The following is a 21,325-nucleotide window of genomic DNA, read 5'->3' on the forward strand; positions in this document are numbered from 1 at the left end:
CCGTTCCAAAACCAAAGCATTCCAAAACCAAGGCACACTTTCCCATAGAAAGTACAGTGGTACCTCGGGTTACAGACGCTTGAGGTTACATATGCTTCAGGTTACAGACTCCGCTAACCCAGAAATAGTACCTTGGGTTAAGAACTTTGCTTCAGGATGAGAACAGAAATTGCGCAGTGGCGGTGCGGCAGCAGCGAGAGGCCCCATTAGTTAAAGTGCTGCTTCAGGTTAAGAACAGACCTTGGGAATGAATTAAGAACATAACCAGAGGTACCACTGTAATGCAAAACGGATTAATCTGTTCCAGACTTTTAAAAACAACCCCTAAAGCAGCAATTTACATGAATTTTACTATCTGATGAGAGCATTGATCCATAAAATGAAAGCAAGAAACAATGTACTGCAGTCGCACAATCAATCAATCAATCAATCAGTAGCTGAACCGGGTTCCACACAGTCACAAAAACAAAACAAAAAGAGCCGCAAAAACAAAAATGCAAAATAAATAGCAAAAACAGACAGATCTAAGCGTAACACTCAGATCAGAAGTGCAACACTCAAAATGGGGCATGTTCGGCTTCCGAAAAAGGTTTGCAAACCGGAACGCTTACTTCCGGGTTTGCATTGTTTGGGTTCCAAGTTGTTTGAGAACCAAGGCGTTTGAGAAGCAAGGTACCACTGTAGTGGGATTCTCAGAGTCCCGCGACTCCCCCCCCCCTTCTCGGCTTCCAACATTTATCTTTTTGTTTTCAACCTTACCGCATCTAATTATACTTATACACACTTATTTAAACCCACATTTAACCTTATCAAATTATATTACAAGTATTAAATCGACCCTGCTAGCGTCTTCAGATATTTACAGTGATCTTTAAGATACTCAGTAAATCCCCCCCCAATCCTTATTGAATTTCTTGTCATCTAGGTGTCTGATCCTCCCCATCATTTTTGCCGTTTCGGCACAGTCCATCATCTGGGTGGCTAACACCCCAGAGGACAGGATCACACTTCAAAATCACCTTGACAGAATAGAGAACTGGGCCAAAACAAACAAGATGAACTTTAACAGGGAGAAATGTAAAGTATTGCACTTGGGCAAAAAAAATGAGAGGCAAAATACAAGATGGGTGACACCTGGCTTGAGAGCAGTACATGTGAAAAGGATCTAGGAGTCTTGGTTGACCACAAACTTGACATGAGCCAACAGTGTGACGCGGCAGCTAAAAAAGCCAATGCAATTCTGGGCTGCATCAATAGGAGTATAGCATCTAGATCAAGGGAAGTAATAGTGCCACTGTATTCTGCTCTGGTCAGACCTCACCTGGAGTACTGTGTCCAGTTCTGGGCACCACAATTCAAGAAGGACACTGACAAACTGGAACGTGTCCAGAGGAGGGCAACCAAAATGGTCCAAGGCCTGGAAACGATGCCTTATGAGGAACGGCTTAGGGAGCTGGGCATGTTTAGCCTGGAGAAGAGGAGGTTAAGGGGTGATATGATAGCCATGTTCAAATATATAAAAGGATGTCACATAGAGGAGGGAGAAAGGTTGTTTTCTGCTGCTCCAGAGAAGCGGACACAGAGCAATGGATCCAAACTACAAGAAAGAAGATTCCACCTAAACATTAGGAAGAACTTCCTGACAGTAAGAGCTGTTTGACAGTGGAATTTGCTGCCAAGGAGTGTGGTGGAGTCTCCTACTTTGGAGGTCTTTAAGCAGAGGCTTGACAACCATATGTCAGGAGTGCTCTGATGGTGTTTCCTGCTTGGCAGGGGGTTGGACTCGATGGCCCTTGTGGTCTCTTCCAACTCTATCATTCTATGATTCTATCTTGACTCTCCGTTCTTCTTTGGAGTTTTCTCTTCTTTCCAGCCCTGGGCAAAAAGCAATCTTGCAGCTGTCGCCAAGGTTGCAGGTTCGATTCCTGCATGGGACAGCTGTGGATTTCTGCATTGCAGGGGGTGGACTGGATGACCCTTGGGGTCCCATCTAGTTCTACAATTATATATATATATATATATATATATATATATATATATATAGGCATTTTCTCCAGCATTTGGAGCAGTGGGTTCTAGTCAGAGAATCATTGCATATTCTCCAAGTTCCCTGATTTTCCAGGGACAGTCCTGGAATTACAGAAGCCACCCCAGTTTCTGATTTGATCCCAGAATGTTCTGATTTTCCTTTTTTTTTTTTTTTTTTGCCCCTCCACCTCTCAGAAAACAATTAAAAGCTGTGTGTGTCTGTGTCTGTAGGTGGAAAAAGCGGAGCCCCTGTTTATACTGACAATAAAATTCCTGCACCCAATGAAGGAAATTGTGACGCTGGCATACAAAGCCCTTCCTATAATTTTGGTGGGAAATGTCACCAGTCCACTGTAAATTCTTACATTGTATTTCAATATTTTGTTGGAAGCAGCCCAGAGTGTCTGGGGAAACCCAGCCAGATGGGCGGCGTATAAATAATAAATTATAATAAAATTATTATTATTATTATTATTATTATTACATTGCAATGCTTCTGAAACCAGCTATTTATTAGGGAACATGGGAAGTGTTGCTTGACACTGTCTACTCAGAAGTAAGTCCCACTGTATTCAATGCTGCTTGCTCCCAGGTAACTGGGTCAAGACCGGGCAGCCTGACACTGCAAACTTCAGCATATTTACTCAGAAGTAAGGATTCAACCTTTAGTAATGTTCCTGATCATTCTCACAGTTTCTTCTTCTTCTTCTTCTTCTTCTTCTTCTTCTTCTTCTTCTATTATTATTATTATTATTATTATTATTATTATTATTATTACTCCAACTCTTTTCCCTGACAAGGACTCATGGCAGGTTATCGATGAAATTGTTGCAAATGATCCCTTCCCTCACACATTTTTTACTTTACAACAATGCTGTGAGGTGGGTTGGGTGGAGAGGCTTTAATTGGATAAAGGTGACAGGTGAAGATGTTTATAGCCACATCTATGTGTGCAGGAGATCAGACACGGAAGAAGCTTCCTGATGCCCCTATTTTCATCGGAGAAATGTTTGTCCGAGAGCTGAATCTCTGGAAGGGACCCCAAGGGCAATTGCTAAAGTGAAAAGTCCCAAACCTTTCCTCCAAGGTGAGTCCCTCCATCTGCCTGATAATTTTCGTTGCCCTTTGCTGAACCTTTGCTAACCCCACAGTATCCCTTTTGAGGTGACCAGCTCTCTGGGATCCTGGCAACAGGTGAAGGCTCTTGTGGGATGTAATCCATTGATGCTGTCAAATGCAACATTCCTTATTTCCCTAGCGTGGGCACAGGCAGGGGGACGTCCAGTCAGGGTAACTAAAATTGTCTATCAGAAACTTCACTCTTGTGGTTTATCACCACAACAGCTACTCACGCTGGGTTTTAGTAAGGCAAACAGTGCCGAAATTTGTCAGTGCCGAAATGATATCGAGTGTCAGAACAACTTGGCCACAATAAGGAAATTCTGCCCGTGGTATGACTATTTCCCACCTTCCCATTTTGACTCTCCAGCACCCTATCTGCATAACCGAGCAATTCTAAAATATAGACATGCTTTTACTCTCGTGAGATTGAATGTGTTGCCCTCGACTGGACTTGAGGGACAATTCCAACAGATTCCACATGGAAAATGCTTATGGCCCTGTGGAGATGGCAGTCCTGAATCGGTGGCGCATGCCCTTCTGGCTTGCCCTCTTTATAAAGACTTGAAGAATTAGATTATCACCCCTCTTTTATTGTCCATTCTGGGTCGCCCAGCCACTGCCACCGTGTCCTTTCTCTTGGCAGATCAAGATGAGCAGCTGACAGCAAAGGCTGCAAGGTTTCTAGCTGGGGCAATCAGAATAAAGTCCACTATTGGACTATTGATTCAAAACCCTAAAATGTATTCTATATAATTGACTTTTTATTTCTATTCTTTGGGTATTGTACTGTTGTTTTATTGCTGTGGCCAATGGCTGACACAAATAAAAATTCATTCATTCATTGTAATTTCCTATTCTACTGGTCTGGAATATCTCCCTCTGCATGTGACCTGGGAGATGGGCATGGCTCTGGCTGACTCCATCAAAGAGCCGAGTCACGCAGTCTTTTTCTCGGTCACTTTTGTCTTTCTATTGTCTTGCTCTTTTGCTGTCATGCTGCTCTCCTCTAGCCATTTTGTTGTATTAATGTAATTTTGCTGTCTGCTGGCTCTAAGCCACCAGCACATGAGATCAACTCACAGTTTCTTTGTGTAGCTATTAAGTAAAGCCTGCCTTTCAGGGATCAAATAGTGAGCTGAAATGTGAGTAAACCTTTTGTTATTTTACTCAGAAAGACTCTCATGACTTTATTCTTTTAAGAGGGATCAAAAGGGACAGTGTGAAATAATCTTAACTAAGAGATTCAAATGAGTCTGCAAACTAGCTTCCAGCTATATTGAGGGGAATCTTCTCTGCTACATCACTCACTGGCGTGGGTGAAGGAAGGATAATACTTATTCAATATACCCTTTCCTTCTATCCTTAACGGGGACGCGAGTGGCGCTGTGGGTTAAACCACAGTGCCTAGGACTTGCCAATCAGAAGGTCGGCGGTTCGAATCACCACGACGGGGTGAGCTCCCGTTGCTCGGTCTCTGCTCCTGCCAACCTAGCAGTTTCAAAGCACATCAACGTGCAAGTAGATAAATAGGTACCACTCCGTCGGGAAGGTAAATGGTGTTTCTGTGCATTGCTCTGGTTCACCAGAAGCAGCTTCGTCATGCTGGCCACATGACCCGGAAGCTGTACACTGGCTCCCTCGGTCAATAAAGTGAGATGAGCGCCGCAACCCCAGAGTCGGCCACAACTGGACCTAATGGTCAGGGGTCCCTTTACCTTTACTATCCTTAACATTCCCACACCTCTTGTTCCATGCACAGAAGATGGTAAGACTTGACCACTGGGGATGGGACAAGGTCCTCCACTGCCCTCTGAGAGCAGAAGGCTATCTTGGGGGAGGGGGCAAGGACCAGCCAAGCGGCACCCAGTGCTCTGTGCTCCAACACCTTGTCTCTATCCCCTTTGGCAGCTGCCTCATTGTATACAACACCAGGGTTGGTCCAGAGGGGCTTGCAGGAGACCACTAGCATTGCACAAAGAGAAGACTCACTGAAATCAATGGATCTAAGCTAGTCGTGCCTATTAACTACGGTGGGTTTGCTCCTCATGGGACTAGTATTTGCTACAATCCACATCAACACTGCCTCCAAAATTTCTTACACATCACTTGGGAAGACAGGCGAACTAATGCAAGTGTACTGGAAGAAGCGAAGATCACCCGTGTTGAAGCAATGATTCTTCAACATCAACTTTGCTGGACTGGTCATGATGTGCAGATGCCTGATGACCATCTTCTAAAGCAACTACTCTATTCCAAACTTAGAAATGGAAAGCGTATTGCTGGTGGTCACCAAAAGGGGTTTAAAGACTGTCTCAAGGCAAATCTTTAAAAATGTAGTATAAACACCGACAATTGGGAAACGCTGGCCTGCGAGCGCTCCAGTTGGAGAACAGCCTTTACCCAAGGTGTCATGGGCTTTGAAGACTCTCGAACTCAGGACACAAGGGAGAAACGTGCTAAGAGGAAGGCACACTTGGCAAATCCACACTGTGATCAACTTCCACCTGGAAACCAATGTCCCCAATGTGGAAGGGTGTGTGGATCCAGAACTGGCCTCCATAGTCACTTTGGGAAGTTTTTAATATTTGATGTTTTATTCTGTTTAATATTCTGTTGGAAGCCCCCCAGGGTGGCTGGGGAAACCCAACCAGATGGGCAGGGCCTAAATAATAAATCATAATCATTATCATCATCACCATATATTATTATTATTATTATTATTATTATTATTATTATTATTATTATTATTATTATTATGGACTCACTGTTAAAACCGTGTTCATGGAATCTTATTCAGCTACGAGTGATTGCCAAACAAGACAACCCACTGCAAGGCATCTTACTATATTTCTAGTGGGTGGCATTAGGTCTTACTCAGAGTAGACTCATTGGGATCAATGGACCTGTGTCATGCTCATTTATTTCAGTGGGCAATCTTGAAGTGAGTCTTGGCTGAAGACCACCCAATGTATCCGCTTCCTTGGGGAAGGGTTGTGAATTTTACTGCCTCATGGACACATCAGTCCCATCTGAGCCCAGGGTGGTGTGACCCAACACAGCTCCTATTGGTTGTGACAAGACTCCTGCAAAGGAACTTCTGAGACCTGGGCTAATGGCAGACCCCTCTCTTGAAGGACGAATGGGGAAAAGAAACTGGGGTTGTGGAGGAGGAAGGAGCAGACACATGAGACATGGAGAATGAACTGAAGCACAAAAAGGAAAACTATCAAAATAAGCGTTTTATTTCAATGCAAACTGAACGCAACAAAATTAAAACAAGGTCACTTTTCAAAGCAGGAAAGGGAGGTGGGGAACTGGCACTGTGTTAACAAAAATGGCAACAAAAGGAGATGAATGGATGAATTCTCAACTGCAACCTCTGATCGGCCTTTGCCAACCTTATTTTGCCCTCCAACTGCTTTGGGATATGTATGCATTGCAGCGGGTTGGACTAAATGACCACTGGGGGTCCCTTCCAACTCTGTGAGTTCTTTATTGGGCAGAGCGGAGGGCAGGGCTTCTCTCCTCCGACAGGCCACTGTAGGGTATGGAAGAGGGCTCTGGAGGACTCTGCCCCATCTCTGCCAGCCCACTTGCTCGCCTGTGTGGAAGCCCTAGTCGCCTACGGTAAGCAGGCTAGTGCTTAACTGCAAGGGTGCTTGGAAGAGCCAATTCATTCACTAGAACACCCACATCAGAAGATGCATGGTCCAGGACTGGTGCACGTGATGGGTTTAGACGCCGTGCACCAAGTTTAAATCTTTTCTCCATCAAGAAGTTTAAGACCACGTTTCCCAAAACAACAGCCCAGAGGTCAAAGGTCATTTGGGTGTTTTAGGCACACCCTGCTCAACCTATCTTTTCTCATGCACATGCTAGAAATGGTTTGGCTCTAGGATGTTCTGAGTTCACCACAGAAGCTTGCAAGCACCTGCTGTTGGCCGCAGACCCTGAGATGTGGGAGAGAAAGGAATCGGGAACCCTGAGACGTCTCTCTGTGTCTCTGTGGTGAAGGCTCACACAAGGTTCTTCTTTGGCTTGCTGAAGTCAGCCGCCAAACATGCAACCCACGGTCGGAGCGAGTTCTCAGAGCAGTGCAAACGGGCTTTGGAATCCTAATGTCAGTTGCATTGTGGTTTCTGTGTGTGTGTGTGTGTGTGTGTGTGTGTGTGTTTGTGAGATGGAAAACTGCTTCCATCAAATCTGAGAACGAAAAGAAAATCCCACCCTGGGGGCTGTTCTCCCAGGCTCGCCAGCAAGAACTCCATGTAAACCTGTCCGTTTGACTCTCCCGGCAGATTAGAGGCAGATGGCATGAGAAATAATACTGAACATGGGGGTTAAAAAAAGAGAGGTACAATTGCAAACATGGCTTTCCGTTCTAGAGGAGATGGGAGCAAAGGGAGGCTGATGGGAAATGGTGGAAGGGAAAGGAAACACACAGACTCTCCTAGGATGCAGGAAAAAGAATGGGGCTTTTGACCTGAAGGCACCCTGCCCACGTCCTTGCATTGCAGGGGTTGGACTAGATGACCCTTGGGTCCCAATTCTGGAGTTCTATGATTCTACATCGGCTGCTTCAAGGAGGGCGGGTGGGTGGGGAAATGCAGCCCTCTGCCTCCACGAGGCAAAAAACTCCCTACCTGCTCTGCATTTTGGGTTCTGGGGGCTATCAAGCAACCCTGGCAGAGTTTAAAAACATCACAGTGGGTCTCTAGGCCAGGGGATCGGTTGCAAGGTAGGGAGAGTGGCCTTCAGAGGCCCTGGAGATCTCTTGCGCCAAACTGGGGGGCGGGCAAGACCTCATTGCTCCCACATCAACCTGGAAGGATACTGACTCGCTCCAGTAGAAAAGCAATTTGGCTTTTGTGGGCTGGCGTCCGAAGGGAAACCGAGGCAGGCTCAAGTCAGGCGCTGGAGGGGAGAGGCAGATGGGCCCTTGGGATTTGAGAGAGGGTGCCCTTCATCCCAGAAACCCTCGTTCTCCAGCTACGCCTCTCCCCCACCCCAGCGCTGGGTGCTCAAGCTCCCCTTGTCCTCAGACATCTCCCAGAGGAGGCTGGGCAAAGTCCTGCTCCTGCCCGGAGCTCTTGGTCCGGCCGCTCTTGACGGGCATCTCCACCAGCAGTTGCTTCCAGAACCTTCCCCGAGGGTAGCTGGACTTCTCCCCCTGCCACTTGATGACGGTGAGGGCGGCCTTTGCCCGCCTGAGCTCCTTGACCTTGCTCTTCTTGATGGCCTGGTACTGGACAAGGATCACCTTGATGGACCCCCTGGCCGCCATGTTCTCCAGGCCCGCTTTCAGCTCCAGCAGAGCTTGCGTCCCCTGGAGGACATAGTTGGGGCTCAGCACCACCAGCAGACGGCGGCTCCTCTGGATGAAGCTCAGGGTCTCATCCGTGACAACTGGCAGAGGGCAAGGAGGGAAGAAAACACACCGAGTGGGTTAGGGAAGGTTGGGGCAGGCAGACTGCCCTCCGGCAGCTGAGCCCAGGAACCTGTGAGTTCTCAGCTTCCTCCTTGTGAAGTTTATAGCCCCTAAGAAAGACTGGTGCCCTCTAGATGTTGGGGACTGCCATCTCTGTGGCTTATGGGAGCTGCAGTTCAAAACATCTGGGTCTTCTACCGTAATTACTAAACCATCTGCAAATGCTTTCAATTTAAATTCCTTACTGCCTACCTTTACTCCTCTAATATTTTCACCGGCTCTTATGTTACGCGTCAGGACTTCTAACACTAATATACCGTATTTTTCGCCCTATAGGACACACTTTTTCCCCTCCAAAAATGAAGGGGAAATGTGGGTGCGTCCTATGGGGCAAATGCAGGCTTTCGCTGAAGCCTGGAGAGCGAGAGCGGTAGGTGCGCACCGACCCCTCTTGCTCTCCAGGCTTCGCGGACCTCTCGGCAAGCAGCAGGAACGCTCCCGCTGCTTGGGGAGAGTTGCCTGCATCCCGAAGCCTGCGCACGCTGATCTCAGTGCGTCCAGGCTTCGCGGATCTCTCCTCAAGCAGCGGGAACGCTCCCGCTGCTTGGGGAGAGTTGCCTGCATCCCGAAGCCTGCGCACGCTGAGATCAGCGCGTCCAGGCTTCGCGGACCTCTCTGCAAGCCGCGGGAGCCAGCGCTGGGCTCCCACGGCTTGCAGAGAGCTGCCTGTTTGGGGGCTGGGGTCGGGGGAAGCTTGGGCTGCCCCAGCCCCGCGCCCGGGGGGAAAATAATTTTTTCCCCTTTATTTCCCCCCCCCCAAAACTAGGTGCGTCTTATGGGACGGTGCGTCCTATAGGGCAAAAAATACGGTAAATGATAGCGGAGAAAGAGGACAGCCCTGCCTTGTTCCTTTCATAAGGCTGCATTCTTCAGTAATGGTATTATTAAGAATCAACCTCTAGCCTAGAGTAAATAGTTTCTATTTCTCTTATAAATGTTGTTCCAAAGTTCATCGCCTCTAGCACCTTCAGTGTGAAGGCCCATGAGACATTATCAAAGGCTTTTTCAGCATCAATAAGCATCATAAACACAGACAAAGGAGCGTGTGCAAAATGTGAGGAGGCTGCCCGGCCAAACTCTGCTTTTCACCCCAGAGCAGGATATTAATTGGACTGCAGCTAACAGCATCCCTGATCGTTGGGTCATTAGTGGTCATAACTGCCTCCTGTGGCAGCGAGTTCCACAGTTTAACTAAGAAGTCCCTTCTATTATCTGTCCTGAATCTTCCAACATTCATCTTTCACGAGTTCTAGTGTTAGGGAGAAATAATAATAATTTATTATTTATACCCCGCCCATCTGGCGAAGAAAATCTTCAGTCTTCCCACTTTCACCCGGCCATGTATAATTTTGCAAACCTCTATCAATCCACCTCTTCCTTGCCTGTTCTCTAAAAAGTCCGAAGCTTTCTTCATATTGTTGCTCCGTCCCCTTGATCATTGTTGGTTGCCCTTTCCTGAACCTCTCGGTTGCCTGGCAAAACTCTGCATTTGACCCCAGTGCAGGGACGGCCGTCTGGATATTTATTTAGACTCCAGCTGCCATCAGCCCTGACCCTTGGGCAATACTGCCTGGGAGCTGGAGTTTAGCAACACCAGGAGGTCCACAGGGGCTTGACACTGGGCCAATCCTACTATTCTCTGTCACTTCTGGGATAGCTCAGTTGGTAGAGCACCAGGCCAGGGTCATGGGTCTGAGCCCCACATTGGGCCAAAAGATTCTTGCCTTACAGGGGGTTGGACTAGATGACCCTCGTGGTCCCAGCACTACAATTCCATGATCATATTCTATGATTATACCCCCTATTCTCTTCCAAGTGAAACAGGTACCAGAACTCCTTAACCATCTCGTAAGAGACAAGGACCTCCCAGTTACTGGGGCATCTCAGTGTCTCATTTTGGTGCTTTTAAACGTAGTCATTTCAACTTTGTCCTTTTTGATCCTGCTGTCTTTGTGCTCTGCGGAGGCTTTTAAACATTTATGGCCCTCAATTTTCTGCGTTCATTTCTATTTTAAACTGTCAACAGTTCCTCGCCATCCACCAGACACGCCTCTAGCTGAAGCTTCAGGGAACTAGCGGTGAAGATCAACTGTTGGCCTCAGATGCAAAACCTCCTTGGGATCAAAAGATGCACACAGAACCCCCAAATTCAGTTGGGCTCAGGTGGGCATGCAGGTATCTACCAGCAATGCCCATGGAGGGCTCTCTGGGGTGCAGTGGGGACTACAGAGGATGTTCAGGAGTATGTGGGACCTGAGGTCCCCCCACAGAAATCATTTTTCTGTCCTGTGTCCCGTTCTGGGCGCCACCATCTAAGGAGGAAACCGACAAGCTGGAAAATGTGCAGATATGTTCAGGGGTCTGGAAAACAAGCCTTGTGAGGAACGGGTGAGGGAGCTGGGTAGGTTTAGCCTGGAGAAGAGAAGACTGAAAGGTTGATATGACAGGCACCTTCAAATACCTGCCCCGTGGAAGAGAGAGCAAGGATCCAAACCAATGGATTCAGGTTTCAAGAAAGGAGATTCTTGCAGGAATAACCTTCTGAAAGTAAGAGCTGGTTGAATGGACTTCCTCAGAAGGTGGTCGGATGGCCCTCTGTCAGGGGCTCTTTTTCTAGGATTCCTGCAATGCGGGGGGTTGGGATAGATGACCACATGGGGTCCCTTCCAGCTCTCCAATTCTCCAATTCTTAAGCTATCATGTACGATCATTCTTTCCCCACACAGTAGCTATATCAGGGGTGGAGATCTGGGTCCAGCTGATGGACCTCCCACCCCCAGCATTGGCCCAGTTTGACAGGCGGATAGAGCTCTGCACCTGTCAATCATCTGGCACCACAAAGCAGTCAAGTGACCTGTTTTAGCCTGGGCAGTTTGAAATCAAAGCGGGGGGACAAAAGCACAGCTCTCTGCCAGCTCCAAAGACCAGCAAAGCATTGCACTTTGAAAGCCCCACATCTGATGTCACTTACTGCGTAACCCATATACGTAATTTCAGCTGGTTCCTATTTTTCTAACCCTCTGACGGAAAAGTGCCGTGGCGACTGTCGCATCAATTAATATTACGCACAAAGGCGCATCCATAATTTACAGGCGTTCTCCGAAGATAGGCATTTCACGTTTAATTAAATCCCTTCTCCTCGTAAAAAAACACGTTTCCTCTCCAATTAGACGGCGTGCAATTGATTATGCACCAGGATCCGAAATAAACTGAGATGAGGGAGGCGATGCATTGCACAAACGGAGGCAAAGCAAAGTATGAATGCTAGCTATGCTCTAAGGCAGTGTTCCCCAACCTTGGGCCTCCAGCTGTTTTTGGACTACAATTCCCATCATCCTTGACCACTGGTCTTGCTAGCGAGGGATGATGGGAGTTGTAGTCCAAAAACAGCTGGAGGCCCAAGGTTGGGGAACACTGCTCTAAGACATGGGTAGGCAAACTAAGGCCCAGGGGCCGGATCTGGCCCAACCGCCTTCTCAATCCAGCCCATGGATGGTCCAGGAATCAGCATGTTTTTACATGAGTAGAATGTGCCCTTTTATTTAAAATGCATCTCTGGGTTATTTGTGGGGCACAGGAATTCGTTCATTATTATTTTTTTCAAATTACAGTCTGGCCCCTCACAAGGTCTGAGGGACAGTGGACCAGCCCCCTGCTGAAAAAGTTTGCTGATCCCGCTCTAAGGTCATTCTGAGGATCAGATGAAGCTGATCTGTCCGGCCCAAGATTGCCTGCACGGACTGGCAGCATCTCTCCAGAATTACAGGCAGGGTGGGGGATGATCCTTCCCTGGAGATTTTCAAGCAGAGGCTGAATGCTCGCCTCTCAGGGATTCTTCAGCTCTGATTGGACTTTAGCTCTGCGCGGGGTTGAGCTAAATGACCTCCAGGGATCCCTTCCCACTCTAAGATTCTACAAATCTTTCCCAGCCCTACCTGGAGATGCTTTCATGGGTTAAACTTGGGACCTTCTGCGTGCAAAGGTGGCCCTCTGCCCCACTGAGCTATGGGACTTCCTCATTCTTGTGGCTTTCCGGACTCGGAAAAGATGACTAATAACTGCTTAAAATGAACGAGGGGATGAATGAATTCTTTCAATGTTCATAAACTTCCTTCCTTTCCCCCCAGTAGCTGGGCTAAGAAATCCAGTTGAAGAAACATCTGGATTGGGGAGCAAATTATGCAATGCCAAAAACTTTCCCCTTATTTGCACAAATCCCTAATGTGGAATTTAAGTCGCTTGGAGGAGATCTGGGGGGGGGGCCTAAGTTTGAGACCTGCCCCCCCCCGCCAAAGTGGGAAAAGGGTGCATAGGACCCTGCCTGAAGCTTTCCTGCCCCCAGTCGCTGATCCCTAAGGAGCTTACTTGCAAACTCCAGTCTGCAAGGGAGAAGATAGAAGAACACTGAGCTCTGTTACGTGCTGACATGCGTGTGTCTCCTGGGTAACGCACAGTGGAGAACATCAAAAAAAGAACAGGGAGAGGCTGCAGGATCAGACCCAAGACCAATCTAGCAGAGGACGTGAAGGGAACAGCCCTCTATTGCTCTTGATCTCCAGCAACAGGTACTAAGAGACAAACTGCCCCCAAATTGGAGGTACTATTACTGTCACACAGCAAACACCTTCTGTTTTAACTTTCAGGCACCTGCGGATTTTTCCACATTCAGGAAATCGCTTCCACAATGCTTCGTTTACTCCTGCTTTCAACTGTTTAAATATATGTTTTGACTGTATTGCTTTATGTGGCATTTTTCCATCTCCGCCGTATTAAGGAGTTGGTCCCTTTCCTTTGGGTGGCGCTGTTGGTTAAACCACAGAGCCTAGGGCTTGCTGATCAGAAGGTCGGCGGTTCGAATCCCACGATGGGGTGAGCTCCCGTTGCTCTGTCCCTGCTCCTGCCCACCTAGCAGTTCGAAAGCACGTCAAAGTGCAAGTAGATAAATAGGTACCACTCCGGCGGGAAGGTAAATGGCGTTTCCATGCGCTGCTCCACCTAAACATTAGGAAGAACTTCCTGACAGTAAGAGCTGTTTGACAGTGGAATTTGCTGCCAAGGAGTGTGGTGGAGTCTCCTACTTTGGAGGTCTTTAAGCAGAGGCTTGACAACCATATGTCAGGAGTGCTCTGATGGTGTTTCCTGCTTGGCAGGGGGTTGGACTCGATGTTTCTTCCATTGGCATGATACATAGAGGGGGGCATGCATTTTTGGGCTTGGGGGGGTTTCCTAAGACAGTTCCTCCCTGGTAGTCTCTCACAGAATCTCATTTGGGACACAGCGCCATTGTTCTCACTGAAAACGCCCCCCCCCATCAGCCAGGACCGTGGGACGAATCTGACAGATATCTTGTTCTGACCTGCACATGGGTTGCCCTAGTCCAGCGGTTCTCAACCTGTGGGTTGTTGTTGGACTACAACTCCCATCATCCCTGAGCTCTGGCCTTGCTAGCTGGGGTGATGGGAGTTGTAGTTCAACAACATCTGGGGACCCACAGGTGGAGAAAGGCTGCCCTAGTCAATTCAGAGGATGGAGAGGACACAGAGACCAAGGGAGCGTGCCTGTGGATCAGCTTCCACTATTAAAACGGGGTGGGGGTGGGTGACATCCTGCCCGGGAGCTGGGAAACTCTGTGCACTCATACCAGAGCCCTGCAAGGAAGTGCTAGCGGGGGGGGGGGCACAGAGATGCCCTACAAAGTGTCAAACGCAAGCTGGTGGCAGGACTTATCCCTTTGCAGGCGCAAAATTCTGCAGCTGCTTTTAGATAATGAATGCAAAGTCGGTGTGAAAGTGTCACTTCTAGATAGCAGAGAAAGCAGGGGGGGGGAATCCCACTGCAGCTGGGGGGGGGTCATGGCTAACTGGAAGAGATCCCAAACCTGGTGTTGCTGGGCAAGGGCTTAGCCACAATTTTTGTTAGGGGGGCAGCCCTTTCGGGGGGGGGTTGGGGGGAGAGTCTCAGTTAACTACCGTATTTTTTGCACCATAACACTCATTTTTTTCCTCCTAGAAAGTAAGGGGAAATGTCTGTGCGTGTTATGGAGGGAATGCCTAGGGGTGGCATGCCTACGGATTTTCCTCCTCTAAAAACTATGTGCGTGTTATGGTCGGGTGCGTGTTATAGAGCGAAAAATACGGTATGTATTTTCATTGGGGTTTTTTTTTTGGGGGGGGAGGAATGCCCTTCCCTGCCCCTCTTGGCCACATCCATGCTGCTGAGTGGGTCTCCTTTGGGGTGGTCCTACCCCAAGAGAATTCCTGGACAGGGGCAAATGCCTAATTCATAGACTCATAAAATTATAGCCTTGGGAGGGACACCAAGGGTCATCTAGTCCAACCCCCTGCGATGCAGGAATCTCAACTGAAGCACCCATGACAGATGGCTTGTCATGGCTAAAAATTGGCCGCTGTTTCTTTAATGCTAAAAGAACTAAGTCAGCTTGAGTCAGTGGCCTACAATGGCTCTTGCAACCTTTCACCAAATTGTTATAATGTTAGTGTTTGGTGGTGTGGATTGGTTGGATGGTAGAAAGCTGGTTGCGTTTGGTGTGTGTAAAAGCTGTCGGTCGTGCTTGGAGAAGAAGACTTTTTAAGAATAAAAGCAGCAATACTCTGCAAGAATACTCTTTCTCAAAATAAAAAAATTCCTTCCAGTAGCACCTTAAAGACCAACTAAGTGAGTTCTTGGTATGAGCTTTCGTGTGCATGCACACTTCTTCAGATACACGAAGACTCTTTCTCAAAGACTCTTTTGTGCCAACTGAGGTCTGAAGACTAGGCAAAGGAGTAAAAAGAAGGTCAGAACCTTTTCTTTTTCAAACCATCCAACCTCTGCTTAAAAACCTCCAAGGAAGGAGAGTCCACCACCTCCCAAGGGAGACTGTTCCACTGTTGAACTGCTCTTACTGTCAGAAAGTTCTTCCTGACATTTAATCAGAATCTCCTTTCTTGTAACTTGAAGCCATGGGTTCGAGTCCTACCCTCCAGAGCAGGAGAAAACAAGCTGGTTCCAGTGTGGTGTAGTGGTTAAGAGCGGTAGTCACGTAATCTGGGAAACCGGGTTCGTGTCTCCGCTCCTCCACATGCAGCTGCTGGGTGACCTTGGGCCAGTCACACTTCTCTCTGAACTCTCTCAGCCCCACTCACCTCACAGAGTGTTTGTTGTGGGGGAGGAAGGGAAAGGAGAATGTTAGCCGCTTTGAGACTCCTGAAGGGGAGTGAAAGGCGGGATATCAAATCCAAACTCTTCTTCTTCTTCTTCTTCCATGTGGCAGCCCTTGATATATTTGAACATGGCTCTCATATCTCCTCTCAGTCGTTTCTCCTTCAACCACTCCTCACAAGGCTTGGTTTCCAGACCCTTGATCATCTTGCTCACCCTCTTCTGCCCACCTTCCAGCTTATCAACATCCTTCTTAAATTGTGGCGCCCAGAATTGGACACAGTATTCCAGGTGTGGTCTGACCAAGGCAGAATAGAGCGGGACGATGACTTCCCTTGATCTGGACACTAGACTTCTGCGGATGCAGCCTAAAATAGCATTAACTTTCCTTGCTGCTGTGACTCCAAAGGAGTCCTGGGATAATTCCCTTCCTGCCAGTTCCTCAAGAGGATGGCGTAATCCTCTACCTACAAGAGAGGCGAAGAGCGCAGGGTGCTCTCTAAGAAGCCAGAGATGAGCTGACAGCAATTTCATGCGTTGCCAGGCTCCCTTAAGAATCAGATCCACTTAGGCTTCAAAGTGAAAAGGCAGAGTTCGGCTGCTTTGAAGGAAGAGGGGAGGACAAAACACAAACAGGGAAAACAACTTTGCCACCCAGCTGTGCACAGCAGGAGAGAAGAGGCACCAGGACCCTTATGCAAAGACACCAGGAAAGGGGTCAGGAGGAGGAGGAGGAGGGGCACAAGACGCACCTTGCAAGGCTGCACACACCAGGAATTCAAAATGCCAAAATATTTGCAGTCCAGTCCTTTGCATGTCATCCTCACGTATATTTTATTGTATTTTTAATATTTTGTTGGAAGCCGTCCAGAGAGGCTGAGCAAACCCAGCCAGATGGGCAGGGAATAAATAATAAATTATGCTTGCGAAACATGGACCACTTCTAAACGCCATCTCCAACTCCTCGAAAGACTCCATCAACGGCGTCTCTGAAAAATTTTGCACATCACTTGGGAAGACAGGCAGGCTAATACCAGAGTACTGGAAGAAGCAAAGATCACCAGTGTTGAAGCAATGATTCTTCAACATCAAAATCTTGTTTATGGAAGACAAAAGCAACTACTCTACTCCAAACTTAAGAAATGTGCTAAGAGGAAGGCACACTTGGCAAACCCTCACCATGATCAACTCCCGCCTATGTCTCCACTGTGGAAGGACGTGTGGGTCCAGAATTGGCCTCCACAGTCACTTACAGACTCATTGTTCATGGAAGACAATCTTACTCAGCTATGAGGAATTGCCAAAGAAGAAGAAGATGATAGATAGATAGATAGATGATGATAGATAGATGATAGATAGATAGATAGATAGATAGATAGATGATAGATAGATAGATGATAGATGATAGATGATAGATGATAGATGATAGATAGATAGATAGATAGATAGATAGATAGATAGATCATCATTATCATTATCATTATCATCACCATCACCATCAATAAGATCTGCTGCCAAGAAAGCTATGCCTGGGACTGCCTCTTAGATATTTCTGTTCGGACGCAAGTACCATTCAATTCCATGGAGCCGACTCTAAGATATATGTATATATTACGTATCAGGAATGGTTGAGGGAGCTGGGGAGATAGGAGAGCTACCTTCAAATATCGAAAGGTCTCTTCCACGGAAGTTGCAATGCTCTGCCCTTGCTTTGGAGGCTCCGGCCCCACCCAGCATTGGGGCGCAGTCTCCCCCCCCACCTCAAAGACGCAACAAGATAGTGAGCCTCAATCTGTTTCGCGCACCTGCTGCTAAGTTGCAGTTGATTAATCAAAGGATGAAAACAAACATAAACTGAGAGATTAAAAAACCTCGAGAACAATTAAAGGAGGGGCAGAGTCTGCCTAACGATGAGCTAGTGGGTGAATGAGTGATAAATACGCCTGTCAGATGTGGTGTAGTCTGGGAGTAATGCAGAGCACCTGCAGAGAGGCAGTGGGGGTATAGTGGTTAGAGTGTCAGTCTAGAGACCAGGGTTTGAATCCTCGCTTGGCCACGGAGTTAAAGGGTACATCTGCACCAGTGCCAGATTTATGTACAACCACACCTCGGGTTACAGGCGCTTCAGGCTGCGTTTTTTCAGGTTGTGGACCGCCGGAACCCGGAAGTCCCGGAACAGGTTACTTCCGGGTTTTGGCGGTTGCGCATGCACAGAAGCACCAAATGGCAACACGCGCGTGCGCAGACGCACAGACGTGGGTTGCGAATGTTGCAGGTTGCCAACGTGCATCCCATACGGATCACGTTTGCAACCCGAGCATCCATTGTATAAGCTCTAGCTTAGGGCCCCACTCTCTTGGGGGCCCCCAAAAAAATTAAAGGAAAAAATAACCTGGATGCACATTTCCAAAATATAAGATAAAAAACAAATAAAATAAAACCTACCTACAGCAACCGTGTTTTGTGTTGTGTAGGCTCCTATGATGTAAGTCATGGGCCCTGCCTGCTAGTCTGCTCCCTCAAATATCCCTGGTTTGCTCCTTTCTATATATAGAGTGCCTACATTTTGCATGGACTGTTCGCATGGCAACATGTGCAAAAGGCTATTGGTACCTATGTGGTCCATCAATTGCCATCTAGCATATATTCAACAACAAAAAACAGGAACAATTTGTTGTTGGCAAAGGACAGCTGGACATAGAAAGGGCCCCATTACCTTCAGGAGCTGAGGGTCTCATCAAACCTAAATTCATTCTGACCAGCACCCACTCTGAGAGTATGAAAAGGAATCAGTGAAAGAGAGTCTGCAGCTCTTAACTGAGGGATGGAGCTCTGGATATTGCTGAGCTACAACTCCCATCTGCTCTAGCAAACAAGGCCAGCGGCCATGGGAGATTAGGAGCTGTAGTTCAGGAACATCTGGGGGCCAAAGGTTTCCCCACATCAGCCCCTCGTGAGTGGTGGAGGGGACAATTTGGGAATCACTGACTTGGGAGGGATCGTAAAAGTCATTGAGTCCAACCCCTGACAATCTGGAGAGCATAGCCAGAGAGCATCCCTGAAGATCTAGTCTGGGATCAGGTTGTTTGAAGGACTGCCTGTCCCTGTATGAAGCCCACCACTAAGATTTAAAAGATTGGCGGGCAATAGAGTCATGGCCTTTTTGGTGTTGGCCTCTTGGTCTTGGAACTCCCTGCCAAGTGATATCAAATGCACCTATTTTTTATGTTATTTATTTTACGTAGGATAATTTAGAAAATCATTTAAATCAAATAATTCCTGTGCAGCGTACATTAAAACCATCACCACTCTATAAATAAAAGCAGGAACATTTTAAAACGGGCGTACCTAATTGGTTTTTGCATCTGGGTTAAGCTTGCTGAAACAGATTTTTTAAATAAAAAAAGCGCAGGTGTCTAAAACTGCCAAACTTTAATAGGGAGGCTACTCTTGGGGTTGCTGTGCTGAAAGCTCAACTCTGCAAAGACACGGAGCAAAAACTGTTTGGCCCTTCTGTGCAAGTCCTGCAGACCAAACTGGTCAAATAGGAACATGGAGGGCAGGCTTTCAAAAAGGCCATGAAGACCTTTCTGCTTCCATCTTTTTGAACTAATACGCTTGGCCTGCTTTCTTTAAAGAGGTTATTTATGATTCTGTGGCATTCCTTTTTTAGCTTATTTCGTTTGAGGTGCTGTGTTGGGCTGCAGAGAGCTTTTAGACTTTTGACTTTGCAACTGTAATAAAATTTTTAAAAAGTATTTCAGTACAACTGAAACTAATATTATGCAAGCTGCTTCACAGGAACATTCTGCTCTGGTCAGACCTCACCTGGAGTACTGTGTCCAGTTCTGGGCACCACAATTCAAGAAGGACACTGACAAACTGGAACGTGTCCAGAGGAGGGCAACCAAAATGGTCAAAGGCCTGGAAACGATGCCTTATGAGGAATGGCTAAGGGAGCTGGGCATGTTTAGCCTGGAGAAGAGGAGGTTAAGGGGTGATATGATAGCCATGTTCAAATATATAAAAGGATGTCACATAGAGGAGGGAGAAAGGTTGTTTTCTGCTGCTCCAGAGAAGCGGACACGGAGCAATGGATCCAAACTACAAGAAAGAAGATTCCACCTAAACATTAGGAAGAACTTCCTGACAGTAAGAGCTGTTTGACAGTGGAATTTGCTGCCAAGGAGTGTGGTGGAGTCTCCTGCTTTGGAGGTCTTTAAGCAGAGGCTTGACAACCATTTGTCAGGAGTGCTCTGATGGTGTTTCCTGCTTGGCAGGGGGTTGGACTCGATGGCCCTTGTGGTCTCTTCCAACTCTTCTAGGATTCTATGATTCTATGATTCTATTCTAAAGGAAGCTCGTATGGAGTCAGAGCCTTGGTCAACCTAGCTCAGGGTTTCTACACTGACTGACCATCTTGGCTGGGAGTCTTGGAAGCCCTGCTCCCCGACTTGAAATCCAAACTCTTCTTCTTCTTCTTCTTCTTCCCCACCTCCCCGGGCTCTGCCTGGAAAGGCAGCATATCACAAAATACCAGAAATTTAAAAGAACATAGTGAGACCCAAGGAGTGATCATCTCTGTAACCGAAACTGGGGAGAGGAAGAAGGTGAGGCTAGGAAGGAAAGAAGGGTGGCAGTCTGGGATCTGTAGGAGCCGAACAAGGATGTGGGGGGGGGGGGAGGACACAGAGAATGGCAGCCTTCCATCTCGTCTAAAATAGCAGGGGAACAGAAGGAGCAGAGCAAAAGCTTGAGGGCGTGGGGGGCGGATTCCATCTGTCAGAAGACATCTGTGACTAAGACCGGGAGGAAAGGAGAGATCGTTGACGGCAGCCACCGGGCTCCGTTCCCTGAATCCCACGCCCACCTTTCCTCAGCCTCCCCTGTGCTCTGTTTTACGGAGGTCATGAACTGGCCACCTGTCAGCGATGCATTAGCTGTGATTCCTGCATTGCAAGGGGGTTGGACTGGATGACCTTTGGAGTCCCCTCCAACTCTACAATTCCATGATTCACAGGACAGTGATGGATGCAACAGGTAGCTCTTTCCAAAGCCCCTCCAAAGCCAGGATGCTCTGGAGTTGGGAAAGGATCAGCCAAGAGCACCAAAATGATCAAGGGGATTCACAGATGAAGAATGGTTGCTGCTTTGAGGAACGAGAAGTAAGAGGTGACATGGTGGAAAGTGGATAGAGGAAAGTTTTTCTCCCTTTCTCAGAACAATAGTACTAGTGGGTATCATATGAAGCTGAATGCTGGAAGATTCAGGACAGATAAAAAGCAGAACTTCTTCATGCAGTGCACAGTTCAACTGTGGAACTCCCTGCCACTGGAGACAGGCAACAACTTGATGGCTTTAAAAGAGGGTTCAAGAAATTCATGGAGGAGAGAGGGGTATTGATGGCTACTAGGCAGGATGGCAATGCTCTGTCAAGACCAACTTTAATTGGTTTTAGAGTATGCAAGTTTTCCAGTTTCACAGAACTCGACAGCAACAGCTCGACGAAGGGTTCTGTGGAATGAA

The 21,325-nt window shown here is 47.5% G+C and overlaps 1 protein-coding gene and 2 long non-coding RNA genes across 6 annotated transcripts in view; 2 read left to right on the forward strand and 1 right to left on the reverse strand.

Moving 5' to 3' along the window:
• LOC309533325 overlaps nt 1–21,325 on the forward strand; it is a 428,448-nt gene that overhangs the window by 261,412 nt on the left and 145,711 nt on the right. The gene's annotated exons all lie outside the window — the stretch shown is intronic.
• IL1RAP (interleukin 1 receptor accessory protein) overlaps nt 1–21,325 on the reverse strand; it is a 100,131-nt gene that overhangs the window by 1,188 nt on the left and 77,618 nt on the right. The window contains exon 11 of one of the 4 annotated variants that reach the window (XM_082224173.1): nt 6,372–8,556. The exons of the other annotated variants lie outside the window; for them this stretch is intronic. Within the exon in view, the coding sequence (XP_082080299.1) occupies nt 8,189–8,556 (368 nt within the window). The 3' untranslated portion in view covers nt 6,372–8,188. Of the gene's footprint in view, nt 1–6,371; nt 8,557–21,325 lie in introns of those variants that run through there. 4 annotated transcript variants of the gene reach the window in all.
• LOC309533357 lies at nt 7,534–13,433 on the forward strand. Its single transcript, XR_014220164.1, has 3 exons — nt 7,534–7,652; nt 10,355–11,918; nt 12,063–13,433. It is a non-coding gene; the product is annotated as an uncharacterized lncRNA (long non-coding RNA).

This window comes from Podarcis vaucheri (assembly GCF_965113315.1).
Source record: "Podarcis vaucheri genome assembly, chromosome: 5".
Lineage (NCBI taxonomy): Eukaryota > Metazoa > Chordata > Lepidosauria > Squamata > Lacertidae > Podarcis > Podarcis vaucheri.